This window comes from Canis aureus, chromosome 33, assembly GCF_053574225.1.
Source record: "Canis aureus isolate CA01 chromosome 33, VMU_Caureus_v.1.0, whole genome shotgun sequence".
NCBI classification, from domain to species: domain Eukaryota; kingdom Metazoa; phylum Chordata; class Mammalia; order Carnivora; family Canidae; genus Canis; species Canis aureus.
Genome location: NC_135643.1, coordinates 8,642,289 through 8,670,159, shown reverse-complemented (window position 1 = coordinate 8,670,159; position 27,871 = coordinate 8,642,289). Strand labels below are relative to the sequence as shown.

General features: G+C 37.0%; 1 protein-coding gene across 1 annotated transcript in view; it reads right to left on the bottom strand.

Annotated features, from left to right (window-relative positions):
- CDS1 (CDP-diacylglycerol synthase 1) overlaps positions 1 to 27,871 on the bottom strand; it is a 68,666-nt gene that overhangs the window by 29,743 nt on the left and 11,052 nt on the right. Inside the window, exons 2-5 of the mRNA XM_077882759.1 lie at positions 17,577 to 17,704; positions 12,090 to 12,186; positions 5,672 to 5,769; positions 3,166 to 3,305 (exon numbers count right to left, since the gene is read on the bottom strand). Coding sequence (XP_077738885.1) covers positions 3,166 to 3,305; positions 5,672 to 5,769; positions 12,090 to 12,186; positions 17,577 to 17,704 — 463 coding nt within the window. The remainder of the gene's footprint in view (positions 1 to 3,165; positions 3,306 to 5,671; positions 5,770 to 12,089; positions 12,187 to 17,576; positions 17,705 to 27,871) is intronic.

The following is a 27,871-nucleotide window of genomic DNA, read 5'->3' as shown; positions in this document are numbered from 1 at the left end:
ATCTCATTAAAACAAAAACAAACACAACCTACCTAAGGACTCTTGAAGCACTTGGCTTTTGGCACTCTCCCTGTTCAGAACCCAGCCATTGTGCTCTAAGACATCCAAGCCCCAACAAGAGGCCAGATGTGTGTGTTCAAGTCAGTGGCCAGCACAGACTATGGCCCTGAGTGAGCTACCTCAATCCAGCTGAGTCAAGACTGAAATGATGAGCACTACTTCCACCTGACTGCAATCATAAGAGAGCTGCCCAGAGAAGCCAAGCCAACCAGGAGAGAAAAAAGAATAAATTGTTTTAAGCCAAAGGAAAAAATAGAAAAACTAGTTAAGGATTTCTGCCTTAAAATGCAAGTTGATCACATGCATTTATTTAAAATCTGTCCTGGCAGTTCACTAAATTAACATTAAAAGAAATCAAGGTGAGAGGATGCCTGGCTGGCTTGGTCAGTAGACTCTTGATCTTGGGATTCTGAGTTCAAGTCCCATGCTGGGTGTGGAGACTAATTTAAATAGAGAGAGAAAGAGAGAGAGAGAGAGAGAGAAATTAATTAATTAATTAAGGTGAAAACCCACAGAGCGAGGAGAACTGAAGACATTTTGAGGAAAACTTAAGAGGAACAGCTGCAAAAGGAGAACAGACTGGATAACTTTTAGCAGACCTGAGAAATCAGGGACCAATAGTACTTTCTAGAGAAAACTGAGCAGAAAAGACTCAGTGGAAGGCAAGTCTAAGGCCTAGATTTCTAGACAAGAGTACTAAGTAAAAATCTACTAGTAATTAGTGCAAGCCCTACCCAAAGCAGTCAACTGTGAGAATATTTTGAGAAACATATGAACATAAAACATTTACCTTCCAAGTGCATTTCACAGGAAACTATTGGAGGATGTCAACCCAGAAACTGGAAGATGCAGGATAGAAGAAATGAGGAGGCCAAATCAGGATACTGAGTCAGGAGGCCTACAAGCAGACAGTCCAAATGCAATAGTACTACAGAGTTTCTAGAACAGAGTGAGTCTCAAGGAAAGAAAAAAAACTGATACACGGATTGGTGTGAACATGGAAAAAAAACTACCAATAGACACTGAACAGACCCAGAAGAGAAATTAAGGATTCCTACATGAAAATTTGTAGATGTGGAAAGGAGAAGGTGGAGCAGTTACTAAGTTCAAGAAAAAAACAAAAGTTGTATAAGAATAGAAATGTAATCACAGACACTATTTGGATCCCCAGTAAGTGATATTTTAGGTATCTGTTTAACAATGTCAACAATGACAATAACAAACAGTATGGAGAAGAGAGAAAGGTTGTAATAGGAAGTCAATAGGTAATGCCTGATAAAAAATTAAGAAATGGGCATATTACTTAAAAAAATGAAAAAAAAAAAGTCTGTAAGTGGTGGGGTGCAGGGTTGCTATTTGCATTGTATTTTAAAATTTATTTTCTTAGACATCTATTAATGCTATGAATGATTTATATTTTCATTAATCATAACTTTGTTATCAGCAAGTACAAGAATGATCTTATGAAATAACATAAAGTTGTTGGGTTCAGCAGCAGAAGCCACTACAGACATATTTCTTGCTAATAACTGTTTTTAAAATTCAAAATACCAATAAAGTCTTGCCAGTCTATATATAAAGTGAGAAGGCACTGTATTCTTCTCTCTAATAACAGTAAAGAATCCATCTCAATATCTACCTTACATTTATCAGTGCACTGGTTTGATTAGTGAGATAAAACACTCAAAGTTTCTACCAAGAAAAAAATGTCACATATGTGCTTTGATAAACACAGAATCAGAGTCAAGTGTTTTTCTTTCCCAAATCTTAGCTGGTATTGGTCATCAATAATCTCTCTGTCATCATGATTCTTCTAAACTAATTCAAATTTAAAACTGAAGAACTAAAATGAGTAATTTCTTATGCCCTTGAAAGAACAGGAATACCTTTCAATATCTTTTCCTAAGAATGTACTTTCTTTAGATGTATTAGTAATAATTTTTAAAAATATAGTAAACAGACTCAGAAAACTAGACTATGCAAAAAAAAAAAAAAAAAAAAAAAAAAAACCTGAATGCAAAAAGAAGAAAACTCTTGAGAAAATGCAGGTTCCTCCTACCCCAAAAATGATTCTCTGAAAATTACTATTATCATTTCAGATTGTGTTTCACTTTCTGACTTTCTAGATTCAGAAACAAAATCAGACCAGGATCTGAGGAAGGCTTTATTAAAACGGGAACACTTTGAAGGAACAACATAACAACTGAATAAAATGACATACTCCTAGAGAACCTGACACACTTCCTCATATATTCTGCGTATGTCTATTTTAACGAGAAATAGAAAACCCATGTTGTATTCAGTTTCCAAAATTGTATTGAGAACTTATTTATTGGAAAACTCTTAAGAACTACAACAGTAACTATTAAGAGCTAAAGTAGAACTCAAAGTTCATATCCTCCTTTAAAATGAAAATAATGACAGTGCCTAGATGGCTTAGTTGGTTAAGCGTCTGACTCTTGATTTCAGCTCAGATCGTGATCTTAGGATCTTGAGATCAAGCCAAGAGTTAGGCTCTGTGCTCAGCAGGGAGTCTTCTTGAGAGTCTCTCTCCCTCTCTCTTCCCGCTCCTTCTGCCCCACCCCTTACATGCTCTCTCTTTCCCTCCCTTCTCTCTAGAATGAATCCAATCTTTAAAAATAAAATAATAAAAATAGTATACAATAAACAAATATGTATATAACATTTATATATATATATAAATGTATATAAAGAATATAAAATAAAACATGTCCGTAAAACTAAATACCCTGATTAATTCTATATGAACACTATTTCCTGGGAACAAATAAAGCAAGATATATGCAAAAATGTATTTGTAAATTATACTTGGTTAACAACCAATTCATATATTAAAAGCTTCTTTATTACAATTTCCAAAGGAAATTTTGAAATCTGTGGACAAATGAGTCTGTACTTCTTATTAGTCACATTAGGGAGTAACTGCTATTTAAGACCACAATGAGAGAAACAGCTTTATACACAGGACAGGTGAAAAGAGAAGCTGGGTTAAAATGTAACAAAGAAGGTTGTGAATTTAAATCACATGAAGTAAAAATAAACACGTAACATATACTAGCAACATATCAATACTATTTTCCTTACCTGCCAGATAGAGGGCAAATGATATAAATCTATGATAGCGAATGAGGAATTGGAGTTGCTCTTCTCTTTGAACAAATGTAGCAAAATAATCAGCTACAGTCTCTCCATAGAAAAAGTAGTTTACACACAGTAGAAAGTACCTATAATTCAAAAACAATTAGCCTTTTTTATATTCGAAGCCTTCTTTCCCTGTGAAACTCAAAAGACTATTCTCTACATTTTGATGATCCCACAAAGATCAAAAACCAAATTAAGTAGGCAGGTTTAGGATATTCCAAAACATGTTTTTCTGCTTTTAAACTCAATTCCAAATGTATCCATCAACAAAAATTGACTGAAAATAGCTCATGCCTCTACTTAGGTCAAAATCTAATGCCAGACACATTGGGAAACAATGTAAAAAATGCTACACATACACAAACACACACATTCTTTCTCTCTCATAGACACACACAGATACACACATTCAGTACTGATTATAATGAAAATTCACTCCCAACTACTCACAGCTCTAAAGCCTTTTAATATGGCAGATCCTATGCCAAACCCCCACCTGCCTTAAGGAAAATCAAAGGGGAAAGCACAAAGAGGTAATTTAACCTCTGACCTCTCTCTTCACTGCTCTGTGCATACTGGTGTCTTTCTTCCTCTCCTCCATGTAACAGATGGATTCCAGTGGCACAGTGATTCTTAAGAAGTAGTAGTGGGTGATGGGAGCAAGCGGCAGGTAAAAATCTCTAAGAGAAACCTCTTTACACTGTGTAATCACCTATCCCTCCACCCAGCTCTGTCTGGTATATCCTTTCCCTCTAGGAGGGATCCATCCTTTGATGGATCAACCGTGACATTTTGCTGATGGCAGCTTGTGTGAGCCAGGGGAAAAGGCTGAGAGACACTGCCTCAGAGTTCTTCTCTCCCTCTTCCTTTGAAGAGCAGAGTTCCAGGTGGTCAGGAGAGCAGAGGAGGAAAGGAACAATTTCCCTTCTAGTTGTCATAGGCTGAATCAGATCCCAATGTTTTCAAAGTTAAAGTATTCTCATTTCTATTAGCTGTAATACCATTTTCCATTCTCTTACAATGGAAATGGTCTTTGACTCCTCTCTAAGGCTATCAAGGCCTACTCTAGCCCACCAATCCAACTTTTTCCCCATTATTCTGCCCAGGAAAAGTCTCTCCATCTGTGGCATGTGCCTCCTCCATTCCCCATCTAGAACCTGATGAGTGTGTCCTCCCCAATCCAGAACACTCTTTTCTATCCAAAATTTGTCTTTATTTCAAGTGATAGTTTGTTTCTCACCTTCTCCATAAAGACTTCTACAATCACTGGAGCCCATCCTTAGTTTTTTTTCCTCCTATACCTAGAATCAATCAATCCTTCATGGTTTAGCATTTAATTGTTCCCTAACTGCTTAATCTACCTAACATTTCCCATATATTTTGCCCTTCATGAGAAAAACCTGCTATAAGGGAAAATTAGCTATTACCAAAACCAAGAAACTATTTTTTGACCCCTTTAAACCTCAAAGGTGATACATTTGTTTTCTTAAGACACTGGACCCTCTGGCTGATAATAATCTTAAAACTATATTCAAAGGCATGGCTAGTTAATAATGAATAATCATATTATCATGTTTCCTGATAAAAGTCTTAATAACTAAAAATCCTAGCTAAAAAGTTGTAAAGATATATAAGACTTTAAATATTAAAATCACATGACTTTTTAAACTAATTTTTACATGTATTTGTACATATACAATATTTCATGGGCTGGTAATTGCCAGTGCTACTTATAAGGTTGCCTTATACTGCCCCCTCCAAGAGTCTTACTCTTCCCTCCAACTACCCTCCAGGTAGCATGTCATGGGGTCCCAGGCCTGAAGACAAGATCAAACCAGGAACAACAAAGTTAGGAGCCATCATTCCTCTCTCTGTGTCCTCCACATACATACCCCATCCCTGCCCTGTCCCCAAAGCCTACAGGGAGGTGGGCCAGTGAGGGTAGGAAGGAGACAGCTATTTATCCTAGGCTTTCCTTCCCTTGAATAAGCCACTCAAGAAACAAAACAGAAAACCCACAACTATTTTCGTATCTCATCTATCACTCTTTGTAGAGATAATCTAATTTTGTGTGTGGTCTCATGTCAACTGAGGCAAAATAAAGCAAATCATGCATATTTATAACATTTTACAAAATGAAATTTTATTAAAATTATCATTATAAAGGATATAAAAATGTGTCCAATATAATGTTTTTTAAAGAGGAAGATATATACAGATATAAAGTATCTCTACAAAGACTGAAAGAAATGAAAATAGTTGCATTGGGATGGGAGACTTACAGGTGATTTTCTTCTTTTCAAAATCCAGTTACATTCTTTTTATTTATCTTCCTCCAGAAATCAATCTATACCATCAACTGTGTGATACTGACCAATCAGGATGCTTCCTTTTCAAACTTTAGAAAAGAGTCAAATGTTCATATCTGAAACAGCTTTAAATTACTTACCAGCTTAATGTTCTAAACCATGGCAGGTCATAAGAGCGATAGACTCTATAACCTATAGTGATAATTTCATGGAAGCATTTCACTTGGATGCCTAGAACCTGAAACCAAGAGAATACATTAACATACATCTCTTAGTGTTTACATTTGTGCTTCATCCTTTAACACACAGTTTGTTGTCATACGTATTTTAAAAATCTTTAGCCTGCCCATTTTTAATTATTCTAAATGTCAGCAGCAGAAGTTCAATAGTTGGTGTTTCTAAAATCAAGTGATATTTCAGAGGGGTAAGCAAATCAACAGGGATAGAGTCTGGTTGGTCTCAATTGACTAGGCTTTATCCCTCATTACTATTTCATTTCATTAGTCCATCTTAAGATGGACAATCTTTTTGTCCATTTTGTTTCTTGAGTTACCCTACGAAAACGATCATATGTGCAAGTTTGCTTATATGTATTTCTTTACATCCTGGTATGCTTTCTAAAGATAAAGATACTGTCAGAACAAGTGGTTAAAACATCTATATACCCTGTCACCCAGCAGGGTTTGGGCACAATCTTTTTATTCTTCCAGCTGTGCCAACTCTCATATAGCCAGCTGCATACATCTCTCATCAATCCAAGTGGTGCTACACTGGCAAATTATAAACAGCCTTCTACATTTGCAGCCACGTCAGCCAGTCAACTGATTCTATGTGTTTTTGTTTGCACAGTGTCCTATGTACATTCATAATAAATGGATTAATATTTACAAATCCTTTTTTGATGGTCTACTTAATAGTCCTTCAAACTGCTGTATCCATCAACTTGGGTATACGTAACGCTTGCCTTAAATCAACTCCAAAACTTCAAGAGCAATTGACAAGTTGAACACTTACTACCATGAACCAAGAGACTGAAATCTTTGTGAACGTAGCAGACTAACTTTTTCAGTCTCTAGAGAGTATACCCAAGGGCTTGGTTTAGTACAGCCCTGCACCTAAGAACAATTATATCTATACACATACACACACATATGTATATATTATACGTATATATATTTTTTTAGATTTTTACTTACTTATTTGAAAGAGAAAGAGCAAGAGCAGGGACAGAGTGAGAGGGAGAGAGAGAAGCAGACTCCCCATTGAGTCCCCAGGATCCTGGGATCATGATCTTAACCAAAAACTGATGCTTAACCAACTGAGCCACCCTGGTGCCTCAGATTTTGTTTTTAAAAAGTTAAAAACAAAACCCAAACATGATGTGACTGAGAAATATGTGGTTCCTTAAAACCTAAAATATTTTCACCTGCTTCTTTAAAAAGCTTACCAAACTCTGCCCAAGAATACTTTGGTGTTTCTTTTAAGCTTTCCACAAATTAGCTTTCCTAAAGCTAGTGTTCAGGATGTTCTTAAGTTGTATTTCCCATTTTACCTATTACATGTACATATTTAAAGTAATTGTGCCCCCTCAGCCACACTATAAGAAAATACTAGGCCAAACTACTATAAGTATTTTTTTAAGAAAAAGTCATTACTGTTTTATAACATAAAGACAAGAAGAAATTCAAATAGCATCCTTCAAGTAAGCTTTGAATATAATGTCAAAAGTCATTTTTTAAAATAATCACAGAATGGAGACAATGATAGACATTTAAATACAATGGCAAAGCCATGCTATTTGTAGAACCAAAGGCTTTTAAAATATCAGATGTACTGATGCAATTTCTATTTGCTAAATGAACACATTTGCTCAAGAACAGCCATTAGCACTATACATGGTATTTTACCGAGGGGGGAAAAACTACTTTTAATAGCACATACATATATATTTATATGACTGTCAATCACAGTTTGCAAGTAGAATCAATATAGAGCTACTGGGAAAAAAGCAAATGGAGGATTCAAAACAACATAGCTAAAATCCTTAAAATACATGTGCATCTTCCAGGCTGGGTGATCACATGGAAACTAAATTTCCAGGCCATCAACACCGGTAGCAACATACATTGGTAGGGCTCTGCTGGCCCCATAATCAATACCGTTAGCAACATACCAATGTAGGGCTCTGCTGGCCCCATAAATGTATTAAGAGCCTTAAAAACCACCATCAATATGTAAATGCTGACTCTGCTAGTTATGGAGGATTTGGAGAAATAATATAGGACATCTTTCCTCAGAGAGGTATAGCCTGTCAGGGAAGACACAAGTGGCTACAATACCACGTCGAAATAGCCACATGGATGTAAGCATGAGCAAACAAAACACCTGTGGCTGGCAAGGGGGACAGGCTGCAGTTGGGACAGAGAAGGATATATAGAATCACATACACTGGAGAGGATGACACATGTTAGAGAACTACAGGTAGTTCAGAGTTGCTGAGACGCAAAGATGGGGTTGAGAAGCAGAGACAAGCCTGGTCACAGAATCACAGCAAGCAGCACCAAGCAGTACACAAAGGAGTTCAGGCTGATCACTAAGGGACATGATCAGATGTATGGGTTGGGGATAAGAGAGGTAGAAAGAATGGACTAGAGCAGCAGCAAAAGTAGAAAGAGTAAGGCAGGCAAGATACCACCATTCACCCAAATGCAGATGACTCTTTAACTGGGCCAGTGGCAGAGGGGGATAGTATACAGAATAAGAAAATGAGGAAGTAGAACCGGCTGGATTTTCTGGTGGAGGAAACTGCAGGGCGGGGGAAGGGTGGCTAAGAGAGACTGGGGAACACAGAATAACATCTGGAAAGATTTATGCAGAATGGCTGGGGATGAAACAGAAGTTCAGATTTGGATATGTTGAGTTCAAACTATGGTTATCCGTGGGTTATCCAAATAAAAGTGCCCATTTTCACTTCGGGAATCTATTCAAAGAAAATAATCCTGGGCAGCCCAGGTGGCTCAGCGGTTTAGCGCCGCCTTCAGCTCAGGGCGTGATCCTGGAGACCCGGGATCGAGTCCCATGTCAGGCTCCCTGCACGGAGCCTGCTTCTCCCTCTGCCTGTGTCTCTGCCTGCCTCTCTCTCTCTCTCTCTGTTTCTCTCATGAATAAACAAATGAAATCTTAAAAAGTAAAAGAAAATAATCCTGCATGTGAAAAAGAACATGTTCAGGATAGTGTTATTCAACATAAAGAAAAACCAAAACATAACTTGAATGTCTGAAAATAGCACAGTGGTTCATAACTTATGATGCATTCCATTCCACTGAGTCAATGCATGTGTTAAAGTTGATAGGGGCTGTCTGGGTGGCTCAGTTGGTTGAAGATCTGACCCTTGGTTTCGGTTATGATTTCATGGGATTGAAGCCCCCACAGGGCTCTGAGCTAAGTGAGGAGTGTGCTTCAGATTCTCTCTCCCTCCCCCTGTGATCCTTCCCCAGTTCATTGGCACACATGTGCACTTTCTTTCTCGCAAATAAATAAATAAAATGTTAAAAAAAATTTTTTAATGAAGTTGATGGCTGTAAAGATGGTGGAACAACACAAAACAGTCGATATGATATTTAGTTTGAAAAGCAGGATACAAAAGTCTAGTCATATTATGACTATAGCCATGATTTTTTAATACATAAAAGAGATAAAAGAAAAACAGAAGTATTAATTGGGTTTTGGTAGTTGATGATAGGGTTAGGAGTGATTTTCAAAAAATTATCAATTTCCCAAAGTAATTTTAACACACTTGTATAACTCTCACAATATGAAAAAATAAACTAAATATATAATTTAGTTGTAAGTAGTATATTATAAATTATATAATGTAAATTAAAACTTATAGGCATTTCCAAGGAGACGAGGCGGGGAGCCTGTTATGTTATCTGCCTCTATATCAAAATATGCTTTAGTATCTCCATCACTTAGAACGTATGACTGCAAGCTATGAATGCTACAATACTATAAGTAGAAGGCTGAAGGAAAAAAAGCTCTTTTTATTTTAAGGAACATCTTATTATTCATTACTCATGTTTTGAGTTCCATCTTATTTTTTTTTTTAATTTTTTTAATTTTTTATTTTTTTATGATAGTCACAGAGAGAGAGAGAGAGAGGCAGAGACACAGGCAGAGGGAGAAGCAGGCTCCATGCACCGGGAGCCTGATGTGGGATTCGATCCTGGGTCTCCAGGATCGCGCCCTGGGCCAAAGGCAGGCGCTAAACCGCTGCGCCACCCAGGGATCCCTTGAGTTCCATCTTAAAGTAGTAACTATCATTTCCTAGAAATAAGTTTTCAATAAAATTCCCTTGAATTAGTCATTTATGAATGTTGATATTGTAGGGCAAATTCAAGCTAGATACAATGCATACTTCTCAAAATATAAATGACCTCGTGAGTGATATGAATATAAATAAGACTTTATAACACATAAAAGTAGTATCAATTGAATACCAACAATGTGTGCCTATGTGTTTATTCATCCATATTTCCTTAATGTGAATACCATAAATACAACATAAGTATGGATGCATGTGCACATGTGTGCCTGTGTGTGCATGCACTGCAAAAACCTAAGTAAAAGCAATAAGAGTTCAAATCTACTTTAACTAGATTTTTAATATTCTTTGCTGATTAAGCTCACCAATGAAAGGAAGAACTTGTAATAAAATGGTATTTTCCCCTCATAGTAGAAAGAGAGACAAGAGAGCCTAAGTACTTTAGGTATGCTTATGATTCTTTTTTTTAAATCAGAGTCCAAATATGTGAGGATGTCTCTAAAAGTGTTTTGAGGCAGGTGGGGGGAACGGGGTGACTGGGTGATGGGCACTGAGGAGGGCACTTGAAGGGATGAGCACTTGGTACTATACTATATGTTGGCAAATCGAACTTCAATTTTAAAAAAAAGTGTTTTCCAGCAATTGCACTGCTAGGGATTTACCCCAAAGATACAGATGCAGTGAAACGCCGGGACACCTGCACCCCAGTGTCTATAGCAGCAATGTTCACAATAGCCAAACTGTGAAAGGAGCCTCAGTGTCCATCGAAAGATAAATGGATAAAGAAGATGTGGTTTACGTATACAATGGAATATTACTCAGCCATTAGAAACGACAAATACCCACCATTTGCTTCAACATGGAGGGACCTGGAGGGTACTGTGCTGAGTGAAATAAGTCAATCGGAAAAGGACAAACATTATATGGTCTCATTCATTTGGGGAATATAAAAATTAGTGAAAGGGAATAAAGGGAAAGGAGAGAAAATGAGTGAAAACATCAGTGAGGGTGACAAAACATGAGAGACACCTAACTCTGGGAAATAAACTAGAGGTAGTGGAAGGGGAAGTGGGCGGGGGGTTGGGGTGACTGGGTGATGGGCACTGAGGGGGGCACTTACTGGGATGAGCACTGGGTGTTATATGTTGGCAAACTGAACTCCAATAAAATTTTTTAAAAAGTGTTTTGAATTTTCTCATTAATGAGTGGTTAAAAATTAGCCTTTATCTACAAATTCTGGCCTGAGTTACCATACCAAACAGTTTAGTTTGGAGAAAAATGTTAACTTACTCACAGGGAGCCCACCAAACCAGCCTGAATCCAAGTATCAAGAACGTTCATGTTCGTCAATGTCTTAGATCAAAAGTACCTTCTAAAGGGGAATAATAATTTAAGTGATCCCCAATATTTTCAATGGCTCCCCAGTGCTTTACAAATAAATCCCAAACTTCTTCACACAGTATTGCAAGGGCCTTCAGAATCTGATCTCCAATTACTTTTGCAAGTTCAAAGGTGCTCCAGGAAGAGTAATGCTCACCTTGTTCTGACGCATCCAGCCATTTAGGCGTTTGCTCAGCGCTCACTCCACCCTGATATACCCTCAGGTCCACTGAAAGGTCCCCTCCTCCACCAAGCCTTACTGAGCTGTCAGCTATAACCCAATCCCTTCATCCCCTGCCCTGACACTCAGCACACAGCACTGAAAAGTGGTCTGCACACACTCACTCCTGAAAGGCCCAAGTGGTGGTCGCTGGCACTCACTGCCTTCTATGGGTTCACCCTGAGAAGATCAGGAGTGGCTGGATTAGATATTTTTTTACTGTGTTCAACCAACAATGTCTATCACAGTACTCACCCACTTATGTATTATACTATTTATTCACATGGTTACTTATATATGTCTCTGCCATTAGATTGAGTTCTTTGAAATTAGGGATCTAGCTAATAGTCCTATATGATAAAATCATGTGTGTGTAAGCAATATCTAATGCTTGGCAAGACGTATTTATTATGTATACTTGGTCTCTGCTGAGTGAACACACTGAATGGCCATTTTGCAAATAGAAAAAAATTGGTGCAGGTCATTTCATGAACTAGAAGATGCCTAAGGGAACTAAATTTGCTGTTAGCAAATCTTGAACTACCTTCTTTTTCATGAAATGCTCAAATTACTTCAATCAGATCAGTGCTGAAAAACAAAGCAAGAAATACTTAGGTAAATGTAAAACACTTACAAGAAGCATCAGCATAAAGGATCCCATGTAGATGATCAGGAAAAACAACGAAATCATAGTTAGAGTAAGAATTCCACGAATCCACCAGTTTTTCCACCTACAGAGAAAATGTTTATTCAGTTAGCATTTAATGTATTCTTTCCTAAAGTTTTTTGTGTGGTCTCAGTATGGATTTTCCTAAACTCCTCTTAAGAATCCCTTACTTCGGGATCCCTGGGTGGCGCAGCGGTTTGGCGCCTGCCTTTGGCCCAGGGCACGATCCCGGAGACCCGGGATGGAATCCCATGTCGGGCTCCTGGTGCATGGAGCCTGCTTCTCCCTCTGCCTATGTCTCTGCCTCTCTCTCTCTCTCTCTCTCTCTGTGTGTGTGTGTGTGACTATCATAAATAAATAAAAATTAAAAAAAAAAAAAGAATCCCTTACTTCACCTTATACAATAATAATGAAAACAAAAGCCAAACAAACAGCATTGATTCACTTACTTAGAGCTAAATTAATTGTAAAAATTATGTTAGCCAAAGAAAGAAATGATTTTTTGTTCAGCATGATTGAAGATGAATCACCAGGCTAGGCAGTGAAATGGTCAATGTGTACATGTGCACACCCCACCAGGGTTATTCAGAAGGGAAGAAAAGCCCTCTGAAAAGATGCTCTATCCTTTTGGGTGGCAGATAAAAACAATAATGATTTTATTAGGATGGTTTAGAGAACACAGCTTTCCAATGAGAAAAAGTAAAGAAAGGTTAACACAGAAGTGAAACTGCAGAGCATAGTGGTTTAACTGAAATTTCAGAGGACACGAGGTCGTCAGTCACTAAGGACAAGGCCACTTCCTTCACTTCCTTCTAGTGCTCAAAGTAAGCTGCTGGTTTTCCTCACTTAGGGACAGGAGCCTGAAGTACAAAAGCATTTCCACATCTGTGGGCCTTCTCATGTTCCTTAGGGTAGAGCTTCTCTGCCATATGCCTGGCTAGCCTGAGAACTAATCTCCCTGGATCCTCTGGGTGTCAGTAAGGGCACGGGGTGCCCAGTGGCCCTCCCTCCATACCCAGGAGACTCACACTCATCCCCAGCGTATTTTACAAGTACTGTCACTCTTTCTGTGGCCATGTCATGAAAAATGTCAGCAGCCACTATGTAAAACCAAAAGGATTCTAATAATACCTATAAATGCATGGTATTTCTGAATTTAAAATTCCTTTCCCCCTGTTTTATTCATTCTACAGTCCTTTTATACTGAACTCACAGTAAAGTTTTTTTTTAAGACTTTTCTGGGTTTTATTAATTCTAATGATAGCATTGAAATTATGTTACAAGAGATCTGGATTCACCTTATAGTAACATACATACATATATGTGTGTATACACACACATATACACACACAGTGTTCAAAGCACAGGCCTTCATTGTCCTGTCTATAGAAAGAAATATTAGCTGACTTCACCCATTTGTCAAATATTGATTGCATTCCTTGCTTTCAATCACTCTCCTATACAGTCTAGATATTTCTTAAATATGCCTTTTAGGATGTCATTTCTGCACTCAAGTTCTAAAATGCCAACAACACTGAATTGAAACTCTTTCATCTAGCTTCCCAGGTTTTTTATGAAGTGGTCAAATTGTACTTACCCAACTCTATTTCCCTCTACTGTGTAACAAACTATGTAGACTCACCAATTTCTCATGAGACTGTAACTTTTAGGGCTGAACTGAAGTGAGTAGAGAGTCAAAAAATGCTACAGCTGAGAAGTTCCATTTGCTTTTACAGACATAACTCTTTGTGGATTAATGAATAGACTGGGAACTGGGCTACGTCAGAGGGCTAGTCAGAAGTAAATAAAGGACCAGAAGCCAGTCTCCTGATAATAATCCTGTCTTGTCTGTATGAAACCCAGAAGTGTATTTAGCTCTCCTTTATAACTGACCCCTCAGACTTGGGATCATTGAGAACCTTCAGAAGAGAATATTATGTAGGTGTCAGAAATCAGTCCCCAGGTAAGGATGTTGCCAACGTCCACCTGTACCTCTGTTAGATGCCTGGCTTTGAACTTCAAAGGATGGTAGCTACTGAGAACCAGAGATCTTAAACAGAAAACCTACTTTCTTTATATTATCCAAAAATTCAATGGTAACTTAAAACCTGAGCTCTCAAGAAACATATCCTGATTATCTTTTTTTTTCCTGATTATCTTTTATATAGCTTTTTCCCCCTCCCACAAAACTATCCTCCTTAAGCAAGGCCAAAGACTTAATTCCCTTAATTATTTTAACGGATTCCCCAAATCTCCTAAGAATACCTAATACAAAGTTAAGCCAGTAAAAGAACATACTTAAAACATATATATCCATTGATGCAGTAACTGAAAGTCATCTTTTAAGACAGAACCACTGATTTCAAAACAGCATGATATGAGAGAGAAAAATCATTGCTACAAAAACCAGACGATAGCCCGATTCTAAATTTAAAATTCGTTATTTCTTTTACCATGCTACCATAATCACATTAGAAAAGTCTTAATTTCGAATTCAAGCCATCATCTCATGATTGCTTTGGAAAAAGGAACTCAGAATCAGTAAAGAAGAACTGCATTCAAGTCTCATGTCTCCAAGACTTACATGAGCTAAAAATGAAATTTCTAAAAAGTATATAATTAAGCAGCATCCTTAAAAGTGATTATGTAAAGTGGTTATATGCTTATTGCTCAAATCATTCATGAGATGTACAACGTCTTACTGTACTACAAATATTAAGTGGTTTTACTTCAAAAGTAATGGTAAGGTTTAAAAACTTATTTTCCTAGTGGCACAAATATCACGAGTCATCAAGAATCTGGGTTGGCAGGCAGCCTGGGGCTGGGGGGAGAGGGGGGTGCCCTCAGTGGTTTAGCGCCACCTTCAGCCCAGGGCCAAGACCTGGGATCGAGTCCCACGTCAGGCTTCCTGCATGGAGCCTGCTTCTCCCTCTGCCTGTGCCTGTGCCTCTGCCTCTCTCTCTCTCTCATGAATAAATAAATCTTAAAAAAAAAAAAAAAGGAAATTTAGAAACCAGCTAAATGCCCAGCAATAACCATTTACTTAATGAACTATAGCCATCCAAAGGAACATATCATATAGTCATTAAAAATATTTAAGTATATTTAATGATGTTGTTCCTAAAACGGCAGAATGAAAATATAAATAGAAAGGTAGGAAACAGTATAAAGATATTTTTATATTACACAACCCCCCACACACACATATACACACAACAAACAAGAAAAAAAAATTTTACTATTTTTATATATAAATAAATATATTTATATATATTTATAGTATATAAATATATAGTAATAATATAATATATAGTATATAAATGTATAGTAATATTTTTTACTATATAAATATAGTAAAATATATAAATATATATAAATATATATAGTAAATATATATAGTAAAATATATAGTAAAATATATATAAATAAAGTAAAAAATATAGTAATAGTATAATATATATAGTATATAAATATATAGTAATATTTTTTACTATATAAATATAGTAATATTTTACTATATTTTACTATTTAAAAATAGTAAAAATCACAATATTTTAAATATCAATGTTTGGGGAGAAGACTACAGGAGTTTTTTTCCCCCTGCAATTCATATATTTTTTAAATGTAAATAGTATTTTTAATCCCATGCATCTACAACTTCTAAAACTTTACAAAACAGACATTTTGGGTGTTAGCTTAAAAAGAGCCTAAAATGAGTAAGATTTTGAAACATTCATTGCAAAGTTTGAGAAGATTGAAACTGGTTATATATTATGCATTATTCATTTTTTAAAACCAATTCTTTTATAAACAGCACAATACCTAGGGTCACAATGTGGTTCTATCACTTACTAACTGCATGACCCTCGTATATAACATTTCTGTGCCTCAATTTCCTCATTCATAAAAAAGGTTTATATAACTGAACCTGTGTTACAGGGTTGCTATGAGAATAGTCAATATGTATGAAGTGCCTGGAGTAGTGCACATAGTATATATTCAATAAATATCAGTTGCTATTATTTGCTATTGTTACTTTATGCCAGAAAAAAAAAAAAAGAAAAACACCTCATCATTAAGGAAAATCTACTATAAATGACACAAAGGAATCCAGCATCATTCTTATATAATATCAATATAAGAAAAATTTCAGTTCTGAGATAGACCTGATAATACTTTAAAGCAAACATCTGTGAATGATGTCGGAAAAACTGAGATCAATGACTGAAATACTAATCATGTTTTCAGTAACGAACAGCAAAAAGTTGTTCTATTGGTTAAGAAATATGAAAACTCCTGTTTGAACCAATTTATTCTAATATGATTATCTGCTAGGAATCAAAAACAAAAAAACTCTTATAACATTTATTAGATACAGCTAACCAATGGCTTGTGTTTTGACCTAGGGATAGTAAATCAATTTAGTAAGTCACATCCAGCATTTTTTGTTCAGCAATACAGGACAATATTAAACAAAAGAAATCAGAGGGCATCACACAGTAATAGCAAGAACTGCTTCGTAATATTTTTGCAACACCTAAAATACACATTTGTATGTCTCTTGGGATGTGGTGTAAAATGTATCTCTTACTGTGTGTCACAGTCAAAAAAGTTGGAAAAACACTCTTCTATATCAACATTTAAGATTTCATACATTAATCTGGATAAAAGCTTATATTTATTTTGCTTTTATAAATTTTATAATTCATATTACTAAGGCATACAATGGAGGGCAATATAAGAGTAGCTCAAATTTGCTGATGACCAAACATCCAAAACTATAGTAAACATAAAATGGTAAAGGGTTTGTAGAGTTTGGGCTGATAATTTTAAACTCAGTTTAAAAAAAAATGATGACCAGGATCCCTGGGTGGCGCAGCGGTTTGGCGCCTGCCTTTGGCCCAGGGCGCGATCCTGGAGACCCGGGATCGAATCCCACGTCGGGCTCCCGGTGCATGGAGCCTGCTTCTCCCTCTGCCTGTGTCTCTGCCTCTCTCTCTCTCTCTCTCTGTGACTATCATAAATAAATAAAAATTAAAAAAAAAAAATGATGACCTATTTTCACCTGGCATTTGAAAAATGGGGAGCAGAGAAAACAGAATTTTCTTTTCTGGTTCCAATACCAGAAAAGGTAACTTGATGTGGTAAATGGATCATTCACTTGAGAAATCTGACAGATTAGGGCAAGAGTCCCAGGTCTGCATCTTCCTAGCTCTGTAACCTTCCCCAGTTAACCTCTCAGATTTGGTTTTCTCATACTTCACAAGACTGCAAGGATTAAATGAAAGAATGTACATCAAGCATTTAGTACCATGCCTCACATATGGTGAAAAGGTAAAAGCCTTCTCTTTCACAGCTCCAAAACTTAGAAAAAGGGAGATTTATTACATCGACCAGCATTAACCTCACAACTTCTCTTGAGCACCCATTATAGTCATCTTCATTCAATCATACCTTGAAGATAAACCAGACAGAGCTTTCTTGAGGATCTCAGGGGTTCTATCTGAAGATGGTGGAATTTCTGGAATATCAGAATCTGGTCTGGAATCCAAATCTCCATATCTGTCATCAATATCTGTTTCCTAAAGTTAAAGAAAAAAGAAAATCACTTTGCAAAATTGAAAAAGAATGAAAAAGCACGATTGCCAAAGCATTTATTTATTGTTCAGTGTATCAAATCTTAGTTATATAACTTGAAACAAAGAAACAACTATTAATTTATCTTGAACAACCAAGCACTGTTGTACTTCCCTGTTAGGAGAGTTTGATGATCTTTGCTAAAATCTGTCAATATAAAGGATTAATTTGAACAAAAGACACAACTAGAAACTTCCTATATTATCTAAATCAGAAATTTACCAACAAGAATCAAGTGTTTGTTGTTTGGCTATTTAACTGGGAGAGCATGGTGTTATTTCCATATAAATTCTGATCAACTGTGCATAGTCCCTTTTTTGATTACAATCAAAGCACCACCAACAAAAGCAGGATCTTACACCAGCAGACCAATACATTTGTGTGTGTGTGTGTGTGTGTGTGTGTGTGTATACCTGTTTTTTCATCCATAAAACAAAAGCATTTAATATAATACTGAGGACTTAGTAAAGTCAAAGAAATAACAAGCTAATATTATGATTGAACCAAAGCCTTCCATTAAGTAGCTTACCAAATAAAATTTTAGCCTTGGGGGAGCATTTTCATTTTTCATAAAGCAGTAATAAACTTTTGTTTACTAACTATAACTTTCATATTAAGCAATTATTAAATGTCATTATTCCAAAAATGATAAATGAAATACACATGCTGAATTCTCACTGTAAAGAGTCAGTTGTCTCCAAAGTAGCTTATACAGAGAGAGATGCGGACTAATAAACCACGAGCCAGAACACCCCCCGAAAATCTCAAGGCATCTGCTCTCAGTCCGACATGCCATCAGGTCTTTGACATCTAGAATGATGGATCACTTTTTTTCCCCCTTTTCCCTGCTACTCTTTTTTAACCTTCAATAATACAGTGTTGTAGGTGTGGTATGAGTAGTAGTAGAGATAGTGTAGTGACTAATGGATGTGACTCCTGAAGGCAACATCATCATGTTGCCAAAAGAGCACTAGACTAGGAATCAGAAGTTGCCAGTACTAATTCTACTTCTGCTCTATTACTGTGATGAAAGGCAAAGTACTCGGCCCTTCGGTTAAGAAACTCAGCCCTTGGTTTCCCCATAAAATAAAAACATTGGACTAGAATTCAAATTGTGCCCTCCAAACACTAAAGCTCTCAGTAAGCCACTTCAAAGTCCACTTGGCAATAATGGTGATATGACACAATCCCCCAACCCCGCCATGCACACATTCTCAAAACAGCTGCCCTGCTTTTATTTTTATTATTTACCCTTCTAATTTCTATTTTATACACCTTAGAGAAACACAAAATGAAACACTTAAGATTTAACTAGGCTTCTTCAATTCCATTCCAGTAACTAAATAATGAAAGATAATTCCAAAATAATGACATTTCATTGAGCAATGTTACTCAAATACTTCAGTGAATGGCAGACTCTATGAATGGCAGACTCTATATTTCTTATATGGGACCCGTTACAAGATACCAAAACTGGCACACACACACACAAAAATGAGTGTAACTGGAGATCATGGGAAAGAAGTAGTACTTCAGTGATCAACTAGAGTCATGAAACATTGTGCCTGCTGAATGAAGGTACTTAAAATGTTTGAGAAAACCAAATTAGGGGCTTCTTCTCAAGCCTGTAATTTAAAGGTGATGATCCTCCACTTTTCATCATAAGCCCTGTTCTCTCCCACAACTTACCAGGGTATCCAATGGTATCTAGCCTCTTCGTCTCTGTGAACTCATGATTCTCCAAAGACCTGCATCTCTAGCTTCCAACATGCCATTTCTGAGTGGGTGGGCTTTCCATGAACATCATCTCAAATTCAACATAAGCAAACTGACTTATCTTTTCCACACTAAACCTACTGCCCTTTCTGTATGTCCTACTCAGGTAAAGACACCACCACCAAAACAGTTCAACAATTAACTCAGGTTTGAAACTTGGCTATCAACACCTGCATTTCCTTTGACCAAAACTCATTCAGTTAATACTGAACCTGTCATTCATCTTTCTCCCTGTCTTGATCCTTACACACTGCTCTATCCTTGCTGAGCATCCTCTCTTGCATAGCTCATCCCCTTGCCCTCTGTCCTGCCTTCTCTAATTCATTTTTTAAAAGATTTATTTATTTGAGAGAGAGAGAGAGAGAGTGTGTGTGTGTGTGTGTGTGTGTGTGTGCGCGCGTGCATGCAAGAGCAGGAGGAGGGGCAGCAGAGGGAGAATTTCAAGCAGACTCCACACTGAGCATGGAGCTCGATCTCACAACCCTGAGATCATCACCTGAGCTAAAATCAAGAATTGGACGCTCAACCAACTGAACCACCCAGGCAACCCTCTAATTCATGTTCAACACAAAAAGAATCTTTCTAAATTGCAAATCTGATCTTACTACTCCACAGCCTAAAATCATCAGGATAAAGTTAAACTACTTAGCATTGTTTTTACTGTTTTTCATGACGGGACCCTGCTCTCCCAGCCACTCTTTGATGACTGCCCAGTTTCACACAGTGCCATACTCTCTTGAATCCAGATGTTTGTTCTATGTATAAAGTACAAATTGTACACTTTTTCTCTCTGGATCCCAGTTCCAATCTTCCCTTCTCCATTTCTCAAACCTAGCTATTGCCCATTCATCCTCTGACCTCAGCTTTCAGGTCATTTCCTTTTGAAATGTCTTCCCTGACCCCCTAGCTAAAGGTTAGCTGCTCTTCAACTATGTTCCCACAATCCCCTTAATTTTTACCTATTAGTTTACATTAAAATTACTTGTTTGCTTATCTTCATTTTCCAGTAGTCCAAAGGCTTTGTGAGAAGTGGAAATACTGGCCTCATTTTTGAATCCCAAGACGCCAGGAGAGGAACTTGCCCAGTGGCTGACATTTATTTATTAGACACTACATAAATATGTCGAATAAACTGAGTCTGTCAACTCATGCTAATATTTAAGATTAAAAATAAGAAGTTCTCATCTGTTCTTGCTGAGTAGTCTTGGCCAAGTTACCTTGCATGAGACCTCAGATGCACTTATTTACATGAATCAAAGGCTGCTGACTATGAAGGACTACTATTTTCCAAATATTAAATTTTAATGAAAATATGTCTGGGAAATGATGGCTCAAAGTTAAAAAAAATAAGTTTATTTTCCTGTAAATTTAATTTCTACAGAAGTATATTTAGAAAATAAGAGCAAAAGCACTTTAAAAATATTGATTTATTTACTGCTCACATTACCATAGAGGTAGGTAAATAATCATTTCCATTTTCTAGGTGAAAAAATTTAGGTTCCAAAAGGCTAAGTGCCCAAGTTTTACACAGCTTTCAGCAATATAGCTGGGATTTGAAACCATGCAGGAGGGAAATTTAAAGGACAGTTCTCCTACAAATTGATCTATAGATCCAATGTAATCCCAATAAATATCTCAAAAGGGTTTTTTTTGTTTTTGTTTTTGTTTTTCTTTTTTTGGTCGACATGTATGGGCTGATTCTAAAATTTACATGAAAAGACAAAGGACCTAGAAGAGCCTAAGCATCCATGGAAAAAGAACAACGCTGAAGGACTAACACTACCTGTCTAACTGTTATTATAAAGCTGTAATCATGGGACATCTGGGTGGCTCAACAGTTAAGCATCTGCCTTTGGCTCAGGGCACGATCCCGGAATCCCAGAATCGAGTCCCACATGGGGCTCCCTGCATGAAGCTTGCTTCTCCCTCTGCCTATGTCTCTGCTTTTCTCTCCCTGTGCGTCTCAAGAATAAATAAATACAATTAAAAAAAAATAAAGCTGTAATCAAGCTGTGGTATAGGTATGAAAGAAAAAATGATCAATGGAACAGAATAAGGAGCCCAAAAAATAAACCCACACGTACACAGCCAACTGATTTTCAACAAAGTTGAAAGGTAATTCAATATATGATGCTGGAACATTTGGATGTCCATATGTAAAGAAAGGGAAGTGAAAGAACTTTGGTTCACATCTCACACCATTTACAAAAATTAATTCAAAAGACACTCTTAAGAGAATGAGAAAACAAGCCATAGGCTAGAAATCAAGTAAATCAGATACCAAGTAAAGGTCCTGAATCCAGAATACATAAAGAGTTCAAAATATAATTTAAAAAATCATCTCAAAATACATGGGCAAAATATTTGAATAGATATTTACCAAAGGCAATACATGATGGCAACTAAATGAATGAAAAAATGTTCAGCATCATTAGTTATTAGGGAAATCCAAATCAATATCATATAAATACTACTACACATTGAGAAACATGGCTAAAATTAAAAAAACAACAAATAAAAACATACCAAATGTTAGAGAAGATGTGGAGAAACTGAAACTCTCACACACCACTGGCAAGAATGTAAAATGGTAAAAACACTTTGGAAAATAGTTTGGCAGTTTCTTTTTTTTTTTTTTTTAAGATTTTGTTTATTTATTTATAGAGACACAGAGAGAGAATGAGAGGCAGAGACACAGGCAGAGGGAGAAGCAGGCTCCATGCAGAGAGCCTGACGTGGGACTCGATCCAGGGTCTCCAGGATCACACCCCAGGCTGCAAGCGGCGCCAAACCGCTGCACCACCGGGGTTGCCCAGTTTGGCAGTTTCTTAAAAAGTTAAATATACACCCATTATATGACCCCATCATTCCATTCCTAGGTATCTGCCCAAGAGAAATGAAAGTATATATCCACACAAAGACTGTACACAAATGTTCATGGCAGCTTTTTTTTTTCCCCCCATGGCAGCTTTATTTGAAATATCTCCAAACTGGAAATAAATGTCCACCAGGGAAAAGGACAGGTTGGGCTACATCATGCAAAGGAATACTACTCAGTAATAATATGGATGAATGTCACAATAAGTACACTGAATAAAGAGGACTTATAAAAATGTACATATGGGGTACCTGGCTGGCTCAGGTAGACCTGAGATGTGAGATGTGAACCTGGCTGGTTGGTAGACCATGCAACTCTTGACATCAGGATCATAAGTTCAAGCCCCACACTGAGCATAAGCCTTGTTTTTTTTAAAAAAAAGTACATATGTATGTTTGTATGCATACTTGTATGTATAGTATTTGCTTTATATAAAAATTCTAGAAAACACTAACTCATCTGTAGTTCCAGAAAGCAGATCAGTGGTTAACTGGATTTGAGGGGGTAATTACAAAAGAGCAGGAGCAAACTTTTCATGGTGATGGATATGTTTATTTATTATCTTGATTCCGGTGATGAATTCACACTGTTATACACGTTAGAACTTACAAAATTTTGCAGTGTCTGTATGGCTTAGTGTATGTCATTTATAACTCATGATGACTCCTGAAGAGCACACAAGAGCCAGTGGTCAGGGAAAGAGAACCGAAATACATGCCAATGCTGGGGATTCAAGGATAGGAAGGAGGGAATGGCTCCAGTCCATACAAGATCATGCAAAAGCTCTAAACTAATTATGGTAAGCAGCAGTTTAGAATTCAACAAAGGATAATATATTAAATCACTCACACTTTCCAATCCTTTTATATCTGATTCCCTAAAAAGTCAGTCAGTCAGGGTCAGCTTCTCCACTACTGGTTCCTTGAGGTTCATGTCGATCCCTGTACTAATTCAACATTAAAATTGCAACTAAGTAAATGGAAACCCTCAAGTGTGCTTAAAAGGAGGAGGGCTTTTAAAAATCATGAAGCTATAAAAATGTATATTGTGAAAGATCACTGTAGATCATTTTTTGAAGGCACGTATGAATTTTCTCAAAAATATATTTCTTTCTCTATAAGATGAAAATCCCAACTCCAATTTTGGAATCATAAGCCATCTGCAAACACATTTGTCCTATATTTCAGGCTGCATTCCTCACTTCCTCTCTACATTATTAGTCCTTTCCCAAGGATATTATACACATTCATTCCACAGTTGTTTTACTACACTTCCCTGACAAGAAGTCTCTTCTTTCCCTATTGAACCTTCTCATCCTGTGAGCCAGCCCATCAAGCAAAGTTTACTGATCTTGTTCTATTTGGTCTCCTGTAATTCTCCCATAAAAGTGATCTTTTTTTAAAATTTCATTACCTTTATCTTGAAGTCAGGTGATATAAATTATTGTAAGATTAACAATAGATTATCTTTATTCCTGGGGTATGTCTTATTCTATGAGTGGGGAAGGTAATTATAAGTAAAACAGCTTGGTGCCTGAAAAAAAATCTTGATGCTAAGCAGTTCTTACTTGAAAGAATATTAGGTTATATTTCCAATTTCAGCATCTTCTTTTGGTTCCTTCATTGTGTCCACACACACATGGATTCCTCTTCTTCAAGGACAAGAAGTGAACAGAGGACAGAATTGCTTATATCTGTGCTGGGGAGGGAGACTAAACTGATTTATTTCCTGGTGAGTCAGCAGTACTGTGAACTAAGAGTGAAGAGTGGCGTACAGGGGTCTTCAAGACCTTTGTGATGATGATGAATGTTTTACATTCTACAGATAGAAATCTGATTATCTCAGTGACCTGCTCTATGGTCCTATCCTATATTTACTATGATTGACAAAGCCTCTTTGCCTTTTCCAAATTTGAATTGAAAAGAAAAAGACAAAAAAAGAAAAGAAAAGAAAAGAAAAGAGAAAAGAAAAGAAAAGAAAAGAAAAGAAAAGAAAAGAAAAGAGAAGAAAAGAAAAGAAAAAGACTGGTCCTCAAATCTTTGCAGCCCTGTTCTAATCACCCACTGAAGGAAAGAGGTGACTTATTATACTCCAGTGCACCATGATACTATTCTGATCAGGCATTACATCACACTATTTAGTAGGTCCAATGTCAGGATCAGAGAAGATTCAATATGCATCAGCAACACATAAAATGCCTTGATGGGGTGCCTAGGTGGAGCAGTCCATTAAGCATCTGATTCTTGGTTTCAGCTCAGGTCGTGATGTCAGGGTTGTGAGACTAAGCCCGGAGTCAGGCTCCCGCTAGGCTTTGAGTCTGCTTAAGACTCTCTCTCTCGCCTCCCCCACCCCGCCCCCACCTTCCCACATGCTCACTCTCTCTCTCAAATAAATCTGTAAAAATGATGCAAATCTGATTCTGTCAATCACCCACTTAAAATCTTCCAGAAACTTCCCATTGCTCAAATCCAACCTCCTCTTACTCTCCAGCCAGGGCTCTCAGTATGTCCAACCTGCCACTCATGCTCTGTGGAACTGAACTTCTTGCATGCGCAGAAACAACAGTCTTAATTTCTTGACATTTTCCACTTATAATAATGTTTCCTCCTCAGAGCATAGCTTTGTTGGCTAGCATCTATTTATCTTGAAGGTCTTAGGGCTTTTTTGTTTTGTTTTTTGTTTGTTTGTTTGTTTAAGGTCTCAGTTTTGATATCACTTCTAGAAAACCTTTCTTCAGGGAGCCTGTCATAAGCTCCCTGAAGAATAACAAGGGTGCCCAAAGATGTCCTCGTCTTGAGGAACCTGTGAATATGTTACGTCACAATGCAAAGGAGAATTAAAATAATACATGGAATTAAGTTTGCTAATCAGCTGACCTTCAGATGGGGAGATTAGCCTGGATTATCCAGGTAAATTTAATATCATCATAAGGGTCCTTCAGGTGAGAGAGAAGAGAGGAGAGTCAGAGTCAGAGATGTTATGACAGAAACAGAGGTCTCAGTGATGCTGGCTTTGAAGATGGAGGAAGAGACCATGAACCAAGGCATGTAGGCAGCCTCTAGAAGCTAGAAAAGGCAGCAAAACAGATTTTCCCCAAGAGCCTCCAAAAGAAACACAGTCCTGCCAACATCTCAGTGTTAGCCCAGTGAGACCCATTTTGGACTTGTGATGTCCAGAACTGTAAGACAGTGGATTTGTGGTGATTTGGCAGTAGCAACTGGAAACTAAATTCAGAGCCCCCCAGCCCAGTTGTGCTGCTCATGCCCCTCAAGCAGCCTACCTCTGCCACAGCCTACATGACACGTAGTGAGGTTTCTGGTTTGCCCACCAGAGTCTTGCCCACTATGGCCACTCCTACAACAAGGAGCCCAGTGAGTGTGTCCTGAGGAAATGGTAACTAGTCATCTCTACCCCCAAATAGAATCAAGCTGATTCTCCCAATCTATAGTACCTTTGTTTTTACTTTTTTTTTTTTTTTTTTTTTGCCATTCCTAGAATGCTACCTACAATATTCATATCCAATCTACTTTCCAGGCCTCTTTTTTTTAAGACTGTATTTTTAAGTGATCTTTACATCCAAAGTGGGCTCAAACTTACAACCCAGAGATCAAGAATTTCACATTTTACCACCTGAGCCAGGCAGGTGCCCCTCTAGGCCGGTTTTAAATCTTTGCTAAATTTTTGGCTCCTTCAGATTTTCCCCTAATGACACCCAATTCTATTACATATTAAAATCTTACTAGATAAATCTTATTAGATCTTATGGTTTCATTTATATGAGTGTTAAATTCCAAATTAGAAATAAAGATCTCTAAGGGCAAAATCCATGGGATAATATACACGAGCTCAGAAATTTGAGGAGTTTTATTCAAATGTGAAATATTACTATTATCACAAATTTGCATTCTATCTGAGATCATATTAGTGCAGGGCTCTCCGTAGGGCTTAGGGCTAAGAGAAAGAATGCTTACAGCTCATCTTGCTTTTTGGAAAGAAAAACAAGTATATGCATTAAGAGTGATTAAATTTGTCCTTGGATATTTTCTGCAATGTGTGAACCTTGACTGGATCTTGGTTTGAAGGGAAAGGGTAGAGAAAGAGAGGAATCTCAAATAGACACTTGGCAGCAAATGGGAAAATATGAATATGAACTGTTTGTAGATAAGAAAGTTATTGTTAGTTGTTTTAGATATGATAATGGTATTGTGGTTACAAAAGACAATGTCTTCAAGAGATGCATGATTTAATATTAGGAGTGAAGGACCATGAGATCTGCAACTTATTTTCAAATATTTTGCTCATTAGCAAAATATTTGCATATGCATATATGGCAAGATAGAGCAAACCTGGCAAAATCTCAACAATTGTTAAATCTAAGTGCTGAGTGACAGATAATCACCATACTAGTCCTTTAACTTTTCTACATTAGAAACTTTGTAATAAAAAAAAAAACTTTTGTAATAAAAATCTAGGAAAAAAATTCAGAACTACACAACACCAGGGATATAAATATGTTGTAAACCTACCAAAAGAAGGAAATACTAAATAGAAAATTCAAGCTGTGGTTAGTTAGATGCCTACGGGGTTCCTTATAATCATGATCCTTTTGTATCAATTCTATATTTATTAATAACAATCAATATAAATTATTATAAGGAGCACCACCACATGCAGAATTCCAGGGGGCACCATCTACACTAATCCCTACATGAATGGTGTCCCAGAGTTGTTCAAAGACAACACAGAAACAGTTCATGTACGAACACAGTAAATGGGTGAAAATAAAATAAAAATAAAAACCCTGAAAGGGACAGGAAACTAATTTGATTTTCCAGATCTGGATTTTTGTCTTTTGAGGTAAAATGTTAAGCCTCAGATGAGCTTAATAAATATTTGCTGCCCCAAAGAACTACATTGTTTTCAAATTACCTGCTTAGAATAGGAAGGTGGCATTGAGCCCAATCTGAGCTGCCAAGGTTTGGTTTCACCTGGGACAGACAGTTGATGAAGTCAGATTGGCTTTATCAGCTTCACATAAAGCTCTTCAATAGCTGGCCATAGGTCCTGGCAAATAAAGGCAACAGCAAGCACAGCTAGGAAACAGAAAAGCAACACTGCTTTCCTAGCCACCAAGTTAGCACAAAGGAACTTTAAATTTCCATTGGTATGAGCTCCTCATGTTGGCCTAGATTCTTGTTTCTCTCTGTGCATTCCAATTTTATATTTAAAAGAAAGCTTAATAATGTTGATAGTTCTGAGTCTTAAGCAAACAAACATTCAATGACATGACATGAAAAATAACTTTGACCTCTCCTGTGGATAAGAAAACTAGTAAACAATTCGAAAGATAACTAAAATTGGCATATGATCAATAACCAATTAGTCACTAATGAAATTACTTTCCTGGAGTCACTTCAAAAATCTGACATCATTCTCATTAAAAATAAGTTCTGAAACA